The sequence below is a fragment of the Urocampus carinirostris genome, chromosome 15 (genome assembly GCF_059441175.1).
Source record: "Urocampus carinirostris isolate Australia breed hairy pipefish chromosome 15, RoL_Ucar_1.0, whole genome shotgun sequence".
In the NCBI taxonomy this organism is placed as follows: Eukaryota; Metazoa; Chordata; class Actinopteri; order Syngnathiformes; family Syngnathidae; genus Urocampus; species Urocampus carinirostris.
Window position 1 is genome coordinate 21,842,706 of NC_142363.1, and position 14,943 is coordinate 21,857,648.

Below are 14,943 nucleotides of genomic sequence, written 5' to 3' on the forward strand. Positions count from 1 at the left end.
GAAGATTTACAGTTCTGCTCTTTGCTCAGTGTAAATTCTTGGCTCTTGTGATTTGTAATTTCCCAAAATGTGATGAGGGTTAATAGCTCTCCATATGACGAATGAAAAAGGATACGACCAATAGCGTTGTGTCTTGGATTATTTTTTTGCAATCAAATAACCAAACAATGAAGATTAAAATCAATCTTTTGGACTGAGATTTATATTACTGTTTGGTTCGGGATACAGTGATAACTCGGCACTCGAATCAATCTGTATTCAAACAAATCAGTATTCGACAACCAAATTTGAGTAATTTTTTTTTCCGTATTCAAAAGAAAATTGTAACACAGACAAAAGTGTCTTCTGATAGCATCATTACGAGAGATTGTCAGTCCGTCAATGCGTATTACAAGTTTGTTGTGATTTAGTGTGTTTTATTGACAATAATAATGAGTTATAAGAAAGAAAGAGGAAAAGAGAAAAAACAAACGAGTTGAAGATTAAAAATCATTACGAAATACGAGAATCGTTATGAGTGCCATCGAACTGTTGCTCAGAGGTTCAGTGAATGGTTTATTTTATGTTTTAATGTTTGTGTATTTATTTTGTTTAATCTTAATATTGATATATAACACATATATATATAATGTGTGGCATTTTTTGTTGTTACGGTACACTTATTAAAATAATTGAGGTATTTTGGAACGCTTCAGGGTTCAAGGTAGAAATAATAAATGCAAAATTACTTTGTATGGGAAAACATTTTCGGGACTCGAACAACACGATATTCGAACACCAATCTTGAACGGATTATTTAGGGTTCGGAGGTATAATAATAATAATAATAATAATAATAATTTCCTTGTATTGTCATTCTGTGTAACAATGTACACAGAACGAAATGTCGATTGCACCTGACCCGTTGTAGCGAGCCGATGCAGCCGCAGCCAACAGAGGGCGCCCCCGACCACTTTTTAAGTCTTAGGAATGACTCGGCCGGGGCGCGAACCACCGACCTCCCAGTCTCAAAGCGGGCGCCTTACCATCTAGGCTACTGAGCTGGTACATCTGTATTTAAAATAATCAAATATTTTACATTTACACCAGATTCGAAAGACTGCTATTAAAATTGTATATGTACACTCCAACACAGTTATGAAGATTGAGGTTGGGCAAAATCCACTAATAAAATATATCTTCATGCAGGAGACATCATATGGTCTACTTAAAACAAATTGGGCCACCAAAATAATGTTATGTTTTTTCCCCCAGCAAGATTGAACAGTAACAACTTTCCTCAATTTTCTGTTTTTTGAATGTCCTTAGATGATCAGAAACATCAACTTGCTGTATTTCCAGTTGACACGTATTAAATAATGCTGTTCTTCTTTAAATTGCAACTACATTTAGCGTTGCATTCCTTGGGATCAGCTGGGATTTTGATTCAACATCCCTTGCCATCATTCCATCATCCAAACATATTTTCCATGCATCTTTTAGAATCACGCTCTGCCTAATCTTGGCCTTAAAATTGCTTTTAAGTCACCTGGAACGAGGAAAGGGAAGACTTAGTTCCTCTTTGGCTGCTTTGCTAGGGCCTAATGATGACATCAAGTACATAGAGTTATGCCTGCTCTCAGTGGCCCTTGATTTGCGCTGTGAGCTCATATTGGAAGGAAGTGGCTTTGTTGGCCATTGAAAGTCAATGACAGAGAAAGCAACATCTGGCCCAGGACGAGAGGAAGGATGCGTGCAAGCCAGGTATCATTGTAAACTGTGGAAAAAGCTCATCATGATTTGGAGAGGACGTTGGAACAGGGTTTTGGTGCCGCCTTCTTTGGCGTTCCCGTCTTGATTTGATCACCTTGTTTTTCCTGCTGTCACTTGCTAATGCATGGGAGCCGCCCATGAAGGTTGAGGATATAGGTCAGCAGCTGTCACCTAGAGCAGTGGTCGGCAACCACCGGGCCGCGGATCGGTATGGAGCAGCGGGCAGTCTGGTACCGGTCTGCACAGAAAGAAAAACAAGTCCTTTACTTTCAACCTCTCTCTAACTTTATTTAACATATTTCTGGAGAGGATCATGACAGAAGCACTGGACCAACATGAAGGTACAATCAGCATCTGGGGACACAACGTCACTAACCTCGGTTTTACTGATGACATTGCCAAACTGGCAGGAGAAGAACAAGAACTCAGAGATCTGGTCAATTGCCTAGACAAAGCATCAACCAAGTATGAAATGGAAATCAGTCAGTAATGACCATCAACCCCCAAAGAACTACAATAGACATCACCATCAACCACCTAGAGGTTGACCCTGTCACCAAATGTAACTAGATTGGAGCTGCCATATCAAAAGAAGGGTCAGAACCTGAACTGATTGCCAGGATAGCTCAAAACGCAGCCACGCTTGCCAGACCTAAACCCATTTGCAGGGACAAAACATACCCCTGAAATAAAAAATCAGACCCACACAAGCGCTGGATACGTTTGTGAGACATGTACTCTCACAGAAAAACCTGAAAGAAAAATGCTGTCCATGGTGATGTGATGCGACAGGAAACTACTAGGCATCAGCTACATAGCCCTTGTGTCAAATAAAATGCGCAACACCATAAGAAAGTAAATAAACCCTACGAAGATCTGTTGTCAACTGTGCATAGACGAAAACTGCAGTTGTCATGTCACAAGCTCATCAGTACTGGCCAAGATTATTCTCCAGAACACAGTCCTAGGGGGAACAAGAAGAGGAAGACCGAAAAAGAACTGGGCCGACAACATCAACGAATGGACTGGTGCCAAATTTGCCACGACCAAAAAACAGGCCAGGAACCTTTAGCAGTGGAGAAAGCTGTCCAGATTTGTGTCCTCAGGCGGGTAGAGGATCTGTGAACCGTAAACCTTGATTGTTGTTTTACTGACACTGCTACTTTTCAGACTGAACTTGAACCAAGGCATTGAGGTCATACGTGTGAATTGAAAGAAGTATGGTTACTACGGGTGGGGGCAGTTGCCTGTCAGGCGTTGCAATCCTCACGTTGGAAATAAGGGTTCCCATCTGCCGAAGATACCGTGAAGGATGAATCAAACCAAACATTTGCGCTTATAGCCAATCAGCGATGAGAATTGTCAATTATGTAATGCTAGAATGATTGTGATCAAACTTGCTGCTATGAAATAAACTTTTGGCAATGGATTCCTAAGTCAAGAACACGAAACAGAGACCGCACAACCCTAGGATTTTCATGGGGTTGGTTAATTTGGTTCATATTTTTTATTGCTTGGCATAAGGATTGATGTGACGTTTTTCATCAAACATACAGCATACCTTGCATGTCCGCCTCACAGTTCAGAGGTCTGGGGTTCAAATTGAGCTACCGGCCTCCTTGTGTGAAGTTTGCATGTTCTCCCTGTGCCCTTTGGCACTCTGGTTCCCTCCAATACCCCAGCAACCCTCATTAGGATAAGCGGTCTGGAAAATGAATGAAATTGATTTTGGTGCGATGTTACAAAGGCATCTAAATGTTCACATTACTATACAGTGGGTTTACGTTGATTATTGTTCTTATGATAAATGTTATAATTGTTCGTATTATTATTACTATTATTAACATGTTTAATGCCACCCTTGCACCAGGCGGTGAAAATATTGTCAGACAATAAACCGGTCCATTGTACAGAAAAGGTTGCTGACCACTGACCTAAAGTCTCCTGCCTTTTCGCATGATGACGCAAGAGGACACTATCAGATTTGTCTTTGTTTTTCCACTTTTTTCCCTCTGCCAGCAGGAGGGAAGTGCTTTCTGTCCTGGGTCATGCGTTGACTTGTGTTACATTTATCTCCTTGGAATGTTGCGTGCGTGTTTGTATTAATGCGTTTTATGTAACATGTTTATTTATCTGGTTTTTGTTGTGTCTGTTGGGAGCTGATTCACTGTGTAAACACATGCTGTGTGGCTCCGGATCACATGTAGCAATAAAGTAGAGATCAAACCTTTGCCAAGGTTGAAGGAATGTGGTCTGCTCATCAACAGAAAAAAATACTGCTGGAGAAAAATTTAAATAAATATTTTCAATCAAATTGCGATATGTATGTTCATCTTGTCAATGGCTGCTGTCGTTTTTACGCTATTTTATTTTATTTTTCTAGAGGTGGTAAAAATAACGCTAGTTGCATCCAGTGACCTCACTCACCACAAACCTTTTGGGAACAAAATATACTCTGTTTATCACTTCCTTATTGTTTAAGTCTTTTTTTTTATTTCTTTCTTTATTCCTCACTCTCTGTCTCTCTTTCTCTCTCTCTGTCTCTCTCTGTCTCAGTCTCTCTCTCTCTCTCTCTCTCTCTCTATCTCTCTCTCTCTCTCTCTCTCTCTCCTTTTTTATGTTTTTCTCTTTCCCCTTCTCGTTTACATTTTATTTTTCCTTTTTTTCGCTCTCCTTTCATTCTTTACAAGTGACTTGATCGATCTCTCTCTTTCTCTTCCTCTTTCTCTCTTTCTCTGTGTCATGTTTTCTCTTTACTTAATTTCTTTATTCTATTTCTCTCTGTTTTGTCATCTTTTTCCTTTCCTTGCATTGTTCTGTCTATCTTTAATGTTCTAATTCTTTTATTTATTCTCTCTTTGTCCTTCTTTATCTTTCAACCTTTATTAGTCTCTTTCTCCCTCTCTCTTTCTTTAATTCTCTCTCTTTTTTTATTCATATTTCTCTTCTCGTTTCTTCTCTGTCACCTTGTCTCGCTGTATCTTACCTTTTCTCTCTCCTTATTTTTTTATTCCTCTCTCGCTAGCTCTCTCTTGCCTTTCCATCTCAATTTTTTCTTTATTTATCTCTCTCTCTCTCTCTCTCTCTCTCTCTCGTTCTCTCTTGATTTTTTCTTTTCTATCTTTGTTTTCTTTTACTTATCTCTGTCTTGCCTTTTCTCTTTGCATTCTATGTGTGTCTTACTCCCTTTTCTTCCGCCTTCCCTTCCTCCCTCTGCTGTAATTCTTAGTAAATATTATTGAAGTCATGAATACACCCAATTAAAAGAATCCCTATAATCATCCAATAATCCCTTGCTATAATCCCTCGCTGCGTTCTGATTGGCAAACCCGACTCTGGGAAAGTAGTTATTTGTAAAAAAATGAAATAATAAATACCTTAAAGGTACAATATTATATAACTTTATTTGTAAAAAAAATTTGCAGTCTTTCAATTTGATATGTTATACATATTTAAATTGTATAGTAGTTGTACATACAATTACAGATTAATATCTCACTGAATTGTGTTTTTGCAACGTAAATGAAAAATGAACAATTACTTTATTTTCTTTCTTAGAAAATATTAAAACAAATAATAATATACTCAATCAGATATTGTGTGTGTGTGTCTGATATTATTTCCGTTGTTGTGTGCAACCTATTGTACTCATTCAAGACTTCATTTTCATTTTTGTAAACTGCCTACATGCTCCTGGTTGGTTGGTTTGTGTCAGCTGTGCCTGAAAGTACAGTCTTGTTGTGTTTGAAAATGTAACATTATATATCTATTTGTTGCTTGAATAAAGTTCGTTGTTAGGAAAAACTAAACATAGATAGAAAATAAGCCTATTTAAAGAAAGAAGTAATCTCTCATTCATGTACATATATTTAATGCTGTCCTTTTAAACAGTGAATACGCCTTACATTTAACTTGCCAACAAATTAGCCATCCGTAAATAAGAGGATGTTGGCACTCATTGTGATGAGTGACGATTATACAGACAAAAACCCCTCATTCGGGTCATTCTAATTAACTGTCGTTTGTCTGCAAAACAGGATTTTCATTTGTGTTTATTTAAAAATTCATTTAATTTATTTTACTATAATAGTACTTTGCAGTACCTTCGCTATTAATTGATCCATTCTGGTTGGGCAACGTCAGGCCAGCTAAGTCGGATCCAGATGTGTTTTTGCATGAATAAATGTTGGAACGGGCCAAGAAAACTTCCTAAGCCCTTTGCATCCCAGGTAGAACTTTTTGTCTTTCTGAGGCACGCGACTCCCACAAGTCTCTCACATGAGCTTCCCTCATCGTAAAACACGGGATCAAATAATTGACCCAAATATAATGTTGAAAAAAAATATGCCCGGGTCAAGCTTTGTTCTTCCACCTTAATTTTAATACTTCCTGCTTGCCTTTTTATCACTCAAGATGTTTTTTCACTCCAGACAAGTTCATCATCTAGTCAGGCAGTCTAAATTGGTGCTTGATAAGCTAATGTAGGTCTAATTTCAAAATCGTTATCTCTAGGAATCCGTGACCGGGATAGTTATTCCTTCATTGTTTTTCATTTAAGTGATGAATTATCTTTTCTTAGCAAAAGTTTTTGTGTCATCTTTGCGGATGAGTAAGGGTCACTGCTTCCTGACCCGCGGCAGATGTGAGTTGAGACATCTATGCTTTTATTCTAGATTGAATTTGTACAAATTGATTAATTAAGCAGAGTTATGACCTAAGACAAAATGCTCATCTCTCTGGAATATTATTTTCTGATGCACGGGCTCAACGCGCTTAAACGGATTTCACGGTGATGCAGACAAAATGCCGATTGCCTCGTGTGCAGCATGCGTGGGACGTCCACTCTTGCTCTGAGGTCATATGTTTATGGTCTTGTGATGATGTGATTGACAGGACCCAAGTGAGAAGGGGACCCCCCGAATCCTCCCCTCAGCTGACGGGGACCTCCCGTACAGTGAAGCGGTATCCGTCATCCTCTTGGCCCATCATGTCCAACGCCCTGCCCAACGGAAACGCCCACGGAAACGAGCACAGGAACTTACATGGACATAGGAATAGACACGGGAACGTGCACCACTCTAACGCTCACAGACACGGCAGTCACAATCAGCTGCACGGACAATTCAACAATGCATTATCGCCAGCAGGTATTTAAAAAATGTCATGAAGCGCTCATACACTTGATATATTTTTGGTATTCCAGACTGTACTTGACACTTGTTCCCAGCTGTTCACCTCCCACATAAATAACGATAACTTTACGTCAAAAGTAGGGAGATACTTAACATGCTTATCATTGTCTCGATACTTTTTACTCCCTGGGTGTAAAGTGGCCATTTTTAGGTACAACCTTCTTCCTTTGAATAATCTTACAACTTAAAAAGCCATAAAGCATGGGTGCCAAAGTCAAACGGATGGAAGGACCACATCAAAGAATTAAGCTACAGGCCAAGGGCTGGACTGATAGAATGTTGGGAAAAAAAACCCAAAAACAACAACAAAACAACTAAAAATACTATCCAATATTTAGATAAATAAAACAATGATTTTGTATGGCTCTGTCAGTAATCTTTAGTTTTTAACAGGCCAAAAAGACACGTTTCCTTAGTATAAAAATTCCCAGAACATAAACATTAAATGAAATGATCCAGCATTATTCAAGGACTAAAATAACAACAACAAAAAAATGATAGTAATTTTCCATCGTTCACTAAACTACAATAAAGTGCAAGGAGAAAAAGCGTAGAGTAAAAACAAACACAACGATTTCCGGTGTATGATATAATAATAAATCAAAATCATCTTAGGGACTTAACAAAACCTTCCCGGGTGCCGCATGTGGTTTTGACTTTGACATGACCTCAAGAGAATAAGGACACCGGCTACACTAGAAGCTGATTGGTCCTCACAATCTAATTTATTTTCAAAAATCTTTATTCTTCTCCATTTTCTAAAATATTCCCTTTCTCAGTTGATCACAAATGCTTGCATTGATGAACACTAGGAATAGATGATAATTATTAAACCGCTAATAGAAAAAAAAAAAAGTCATAATTATCATAGTTATCAATGTTATCGGTTCGATAACAAAGCCGATTCACAGATAATTTGTTACTTTGACCCACACAGTTAAATTTTGAGGCAACACTTCTTTTTGGATTAGTCTTGACCTGAGCTCTATGATATCATTATAAATATCCACAAAAATAAAGGCACAAAAAAACAATATCAATTACTTTTTTTTTTTTTTTAATACTGTGAAAATGAATTCTTACCCCATTGGCCGACAATTTTCAACAATTAAAGTGTCATTTTTAAAGAATTGCCTTAGTCCGTCTTGAATTTTTTTATTTTTTTACTACAGAGAGAAGCAAAATTGTCTTGGTGACAAATAGTAGTTATGTTTTCCAATTTAATGTACTGTTTCTGTTCTTAGTAATACAAATCCTGTGCAACTGCCGTTTTAAAACATTTTGCTCATTTTTTTATTTTTATTTTTTTAATTGAAAATAAGCGTTAAAAATAGTAAAATAACACCTAAACGAGGAAGAAATTTTGCAAACTGGGTAAACATATTATTACTGTATATAATCTGTTGACTGGAGCATATCAAATCAATAAAAGCAGTATAGTACATTCATCTTTGATATTCATATTAATGTGGGAAAGCAGAGGTAGGAAAAAAACATTCATTATGCAACTTTAATAAACACCCAACAACAACAAAACATGGTAAATGGAATACATTTGTCATTTCTACAGCATCTGTTTTGCTGGAAGCAAATATCATTGCCGTTATAAAAATTTAGCATTGGAGAAAACAAAACACAAGATCTAAGGCCTCCCCTTTAATTGCACTCATAAAACAGATCTCTTTGTAAATGTATCTTGTCCCTTGTTTCTTTTGACGCTATTGGCTACCAGAGTAGCTGCAGACCCATTTATACACAACATCCACTTGCCCTCGTCTCTCTCTGCCCCCTTCACTCACACACCCATCTAAAACACCCTCTCACAAAGATAAAGACTCTGAAAACCAGCTACCTATCTGTTCCACATTTGCTTACATGCTGCCCAGCTGCTCACTTAGCTACAACGTGCCAATGGCGATTATCGGCACACGCCCATGCACACTTATAAACTGCGCGTTACTCGGCCAAGAGATGAGTCGAGTGTCACGTAGAGCCTGGAGGCAGGCATGGAGATCGCCTCCGCCGTGATTCTGATGCTGCTTCTTCCCTTTAACCGGACATGCCTGTGCTTCCCAGGGGCCAACCTCACCTCTGGCTTGGACAGCATCAAGATCGTGTTCACACCTACAACTTGTCGGCGGGTTTGCAGCAACAGCCGCTGCTACAATAGCTGCGAGAAAGGAGATGTGACTACTGTCTACAGCGAGACCTCGCACCACCACCAGCAGCAGCTGCAGCAGCAACACACGAAAGCGCCTGGATACAGACTCTGTAAGTGTCCACCTCCACTAAATGATCTTTTTTTTTAATTATTATTTTTTTCGCACGTCAATATTCCCATCGTTTGACAAAATGTTTTAAAGCAAAACTGTCCGCCCAAAAGTGTTTCCTTTCTCTTCTCCATCGCTAGCGTGCTTTGCCACATTAGCCTCAGGAAACGGAAGTTACTCTTCGTTTGTTGGAACAGCGCGGCTTGATACCCGGGGGCGTGCCCAGGGTGGAATTTTAATCGTCACGTTAATATATTTTCATGCGTTATATTGATAATTATAATGCAAATCGTTAACGCGACATTTTTTCCAGCCCTAATATATACATATATATATATATATATATATGGCGGCAGCTGAGTGGTTAGCACGTCTGCGACACAGTTCTGAGGTCATAGTATCAAATCCAGCTACCAGCCTTACTGTGCTGAGTTTGCATGTTCTCCCCGTGCTTGTGTGCACTGCAGTTTTCTCCCACATTCCAAAAACATGCATGGTAGGTTTATTGGCCGGTCTAAATTGTCCCTGCGTGTGCCTTACGACTGGCTGACAACCAGCTCAGGGTGTCCCCTGCCCACTGCCCGAGGTTGGCTGAGATGGGCATCTGTGTGTTTGTGTGTGTGTGTGTGTGTTTGTCAAGTCATGTTTATTTGCATAGTCCTTAATTGCAAGAATTCTTAAAGTGCTATACAGACTGATTACACCCTCCCCTGATCTAAAACCTACTAGGGACCAAGGAAAACCTCAAAACCTCATCACGAGTAAATTAAGAAACCTTGCGAAGGGACTGCACATGAGGTAACCTCGCTTCTAGGCTAACCAGGCTGCAATGGATGTTCCAAGGGAATCAACAAACAATACAAAGACATCGTCAACATGAAATATAAGTCGTTCATAAGCTATAGAATATAAGTGTAGATTTAAACAGTTCCATATATTATATAAAATAATTCTATAATAACAATTACATTATCTCATTTAGTTTTTAAATGAAGTTTGTCAAAAAAGGAATCTAGAAAACGCATTAAATTAAAAAATTTCCAATTGTAAATATTTTTGAAGTTTGGATGTAATTATAATATATATAATATAAAATAATTATGATGATAATAGTCTAATTTCAAGGTATAATATACATATATATATATATATATATATATATAAATTATAAGAAATATCAAATATGTTTCCTATATTTTGTTATTCCTAATAGCAAGAGATTTTACAACGTGAATAAATGTACAAAATCAATTTATAAACTCATTATAATTATTTTATCACCTACCATAGTGCAGTGGTCCTTGCCCAAAACACACCACAGGAAATTGTGCCCTTAGGACCCAAGTGGTTAAGGGAAACAACCAAATACCCACCACCAAACCCCAAAACCTGTGCTGGTTAGGACTACGTGACAGGACGAAATATTTAACAAGGGGTAAGTGACTAAATAAAACTTCAGCACCCCCGCTCCTCACATCCATTTGGTCGTTTTTTACGGGGTGAGACGAAATGGGTTCCCAGTGTCATGCTGTCTCTCTTGAATAGCAAACGTTCAGAGAGGAGGCCATAAAAAAAAATCTTAACTGTCAAAGAGAAACAGAGGTCAGGAGAATGGGAGAGAAAAGAGCGCAGGAGATTAAAAGCGGGATTTGTAAAGGAGGGTTAATCTGTCCAAACACCCGCAGAAATGCACACTTAAGAGACGGTGGTCCCACGCCCCAGCCACTTATCCACATCACTTTGCGGTTTGCACCTCGCCGTCGTTAACCGTTTAACACGCTCGCCTGGAGAGCGCCTTCGAATGAAAAAGGAGAACGGGCGTTTTGAACAGGCTTTCACAGGGATTACATCCAATTTTACATTTATCCAGGATTCTTTGCCTCCATTTTGCACAGTAGTGTCCATTGGGAGGGTCAGGGGTAGTCAATGTCAAGTTAAGGGGCAATGACCCGGGCGTCTTTTAATTTCATTGCTTGCACCGACTAATTACTGATTATGGATTAGTAGTGACTGGTACATGTACCACACGTATATAAGGCTTCACTAGGTATAGAGTTGTTTTTGTTTCTTTTTATTCAGGGTTTGTACAGGTGCTTGACATTCTAGAAAATGCTTGAGTTTTAATGTTAAATGTTTAAAAATAAATCAATAAACAGTCGACTTATGAATTTTCCAATAAATCTTGTAATTGAATGTGTTTGTTAAATCTTCTAGTCAAGTTATGTTTATGTGTATAGCCCTTAATCACAAAGAGTCTCAAAGCGCTGCACAGATCAAAGACCATTGCAAACTATTATTACAGACATTCATTTCTATATAAAGCAGACTCTTACAGACTACAATGACACCATCCCCTCATCTAAAACTTACACGAGGGCAAATAATACACATATTATCAACATAAAATATAGATTATTCATATGCTATAGAGTAGAATTATGTGAATTTCCCTGCGGGGATGAATAAAGTATCTATCTATCTATCGATCTAGAAGTGTTTTTTAAGCTTACATTTAAACATTAAACATCTTTTAAGGAGTTCAAAGAGAGTGTCCCATAAAAATGAATAAAATAGAAAATAAGGAAAACCCAAAAGATTTGCCTTGTTAAGGATGCATAGTTGAAAAAAATATTACTACAGTATGTCACAAAAGGGAGTACATACCTCACATTTCTGCACAGATTTCATCATAATATTTAATTGAACAACACTGAAGAAACTTTTAGCTTTGACACAATGAAAGGTCGTCTGTGCATAGCCTTTATAGCAGTGTAAATTTATTTTTCCCCTCAAAAAACTCAAAATATAGGCATTAATAACTAAACCCCTGGTAACAAAGGTGAGTACACCCTAAAGTAAAAGTTCCTGGAGTGCAATATTTTGTGTGGCCAATATGATTTAGCAGAACTACCTTAACCCTTCTGGCCATGGATTTCACTAGAGAATCACAAATTGCCACTAGAATGTTATTCCACTCCTCTATTACAACATGACTGAGCTGGGGAATATTTGCGATCTTGTGCTTCTCCACATTCAGCTTGAGGATGCCCCAAAGATGTTCTATTGGGTTTAGATCTGGAGACATACTTGACCAGTCCACCCCCTTTTACCATTAGCGCCTTTAAAAAAACCCTTGGTCATTTTAGAAGTGTATTTGGGGTTTTTGTCAAGCTGGAGCACTGCGAACCCAGTTTCTGGTGGGAGGGGATCATTCCTTGCTCCAGTATTTCACAATACAGGGTTGAGTTCATGCTTTCCTCAATGAAATGCAACTCCCCAACTCCAGTTGCACTTATGCAGCCCCAAACCATGACATTCCCAAAACCATGCTTGACTTTACATGACACAAAACATTTATATATTATATATATATATATATATATATATATATATATATATACATAATATATGTGTGTCACTAAACAAAAAGCTGTCAACCACTACTTTAAAGTTACATTGTGTAACCCATTGGTGTCCAAATGACTGCCAGGAAGCCATTTGTGGCCAAATGACCATTTTTTTATTGACCAGTGGCATATACCAAAAATTATACATGCTCATAATTTGTTTTTGTTTTTATACTTCGCTTTCTTGAATAACTTAAGTACTTATTGCATTGCCACCACCTCCCCACGAGTATCATCATAATTTTATTTCCCCGAAAGATTACCTATAATAAATAAAACGTGTCTGAAAATCGGCATGCGTCCCGCTATCATTTGGGCGTTCTTTTCCATCACGGAATGTTAAGAGGACCGCAAACAGTTATCTCATGCTTCTGTTATGCTCCCGATGCTGGCGCAGTAAAACACCCGGCCGGCCGTGTAATTATAACCGGCTCCCTCGCGCACGGCACTCGCCGTACTTTAGAGCATGACATCACACAGGCTCCACGTCTGTTTATGGAGCGGGGAACGTGAGCATGTGCTTTTTCGTTAGCTTCTTTGAGTGTTTTTTGACTGGACTCATGGATCAACACCGTGTGAAGTCGACAGTAGGTCTATGAATAGATTCTGTTCCCAGGGTCGGACTGACTTGACAAAGACGAGCGTAGACCTGCATCCCATACGCTAAGAATTTAATTGCCCCCTTGAGTTGATGATATAGTCTGCATGTCCACTCAGACTTTTCTACTCCTGAACAACAACACAGTGACTTCAAACTGCTATTTTATTGAAGATATTCCCTGTTAACCTGCTCAAATGAAGAGCGGAGGATTGGCGTCTTTTGCTGTCAATGGCACTGAATTTAATGAGTGCTACAAAGCAAAAGGAAGAATATAAACCACGGAGAATCAAAGTGACCTACAATTCTTTGCCCAGCATTTCACAATGTTTTGGGTTTTGGGTGTACCCATAACAGCAGGATAGCCAACAATCATGTCAGTTTCCTTTGGGTGAGCCTTATGTTATATAAAAACTAATACAGACGCTGGCCGACCTACGAACGAGTTAGGTTCCGGACGATCGTTCTTAAGTTTAATTTGTTCGTAAGTTGCTTCAGTGCTATATTTTGTATGTTTAAGGTTTGTATAAGTATGTTTATGTATGGTTTTGTACTAACAAATAAACATTTCATAAAATAATATGCCCTATAAAGATAGTTAAAGTGAGGTTTAACTTACTTTTGGGAGATGCGCTTCAAGAGGTCCTCCTCCGTGGTAAAAAGTAGCCGAAAAAAGTGTTCCGGCCATTTTCTCAACCGCATCAAGCTTTCTTATTCCACTTTCATTTCAAAAGAAATGGCTCACCTCTTCTTTACACTTCACACCAACCATACCGAATGGATCCACAAGATATTAAACAATAAAAAGTTCTTAGTGCACTAGCAATACAGTACATGTTGTTATGAATACACATAAACCAGGAAGTAGAAGCCGGATTTCTTCTTGGATGCTGCGTGACCTCTCACAGCGCCACGCGGCGGAAAGTACTACAGTACTGTCCTCTACTCGAAAAAATGCGGACACAATACAAAATCTAACTCACAGCAAAGTCCTGATATTTTTCGACATCCCGAAATTTTTTTTCATATCTACCGTTTTGCGTAAGTACTGTATTTTCCACACTGTAAAGGACACTGGATGATAAGTGTGAAACCGTTGGGCTCTTTATGCACTTACTGCCCATGGTGCAATTAGCTATCAGTTGACAATCATCACTGATTCAAATCACAAAATATTGTTTGCGACAGTAATAAAACAGGGATCGTTGCCTTTAGGGCTCCAACACTTTACCACCAAATCAGTGGTGCAGATAACATGAGGAAAGGCATTAGAGCTTATCTCATTATCACACTATTTTACTCAAGGTACCAGAGATAGTGATTTGCATAGTTCATTTTGATAGATTAAACAGCCGCTTCACTTCTTCACCTGTGCGTCAATAACCTTGGTTTAATATGCATATGTACACAAAACGACTTGTATAGTATATTTAATAAAAAACGTTCTGTTTTCTGTATCTGTCTTTTGCAATGTTATTGATGCACAGGTGAAGAAGTGGAGACTGTTTAACCTATCAGAATGCACTATGCAAAATGTGTATCTGGCACGAAGTAAAAGTACTGTTATTATGAGATAAGCTGTGATACATTATCGTATCTAATTTGCACCACTCGTGGTCTAGTGGTAATGTTTTGGCGCCCTTACCACTTACCATTTATAAATGAATGAATGACCTTTCCTGTTATTGTACAAGTATAACAAAATTGTGCAAAAGGATAAAAAA

General features: G+C 38.4%; 1 protein-coding gene across 1 annotated transcript in view; it reads left to right on the forward strand.

Moving 5' to 3' along the window:
* Window positions 1-14,943, forward strand: part of LOC148351833 (latent-transforming growth factor beta-binding protein 2-like) — a 151,868-nt gene that overhangs the window by 45,983 nt on the left and 90,942 nt on the right. Inside the window, exons 4-5 of the mRNA XM_088353965.1 lie at window positions 6,646-6,899; window positions 9,021-9,215. Of these exons, the coding sequence (XP_088210091.1) occupies window positions 6,646-6,899; window positions 9,021-9,215 (449 nt within the window). The remainder of the gene's footprint in view (window positions 1-6,645; window positions 6,900-9,020; window positions 9,216-14,943) is intronic.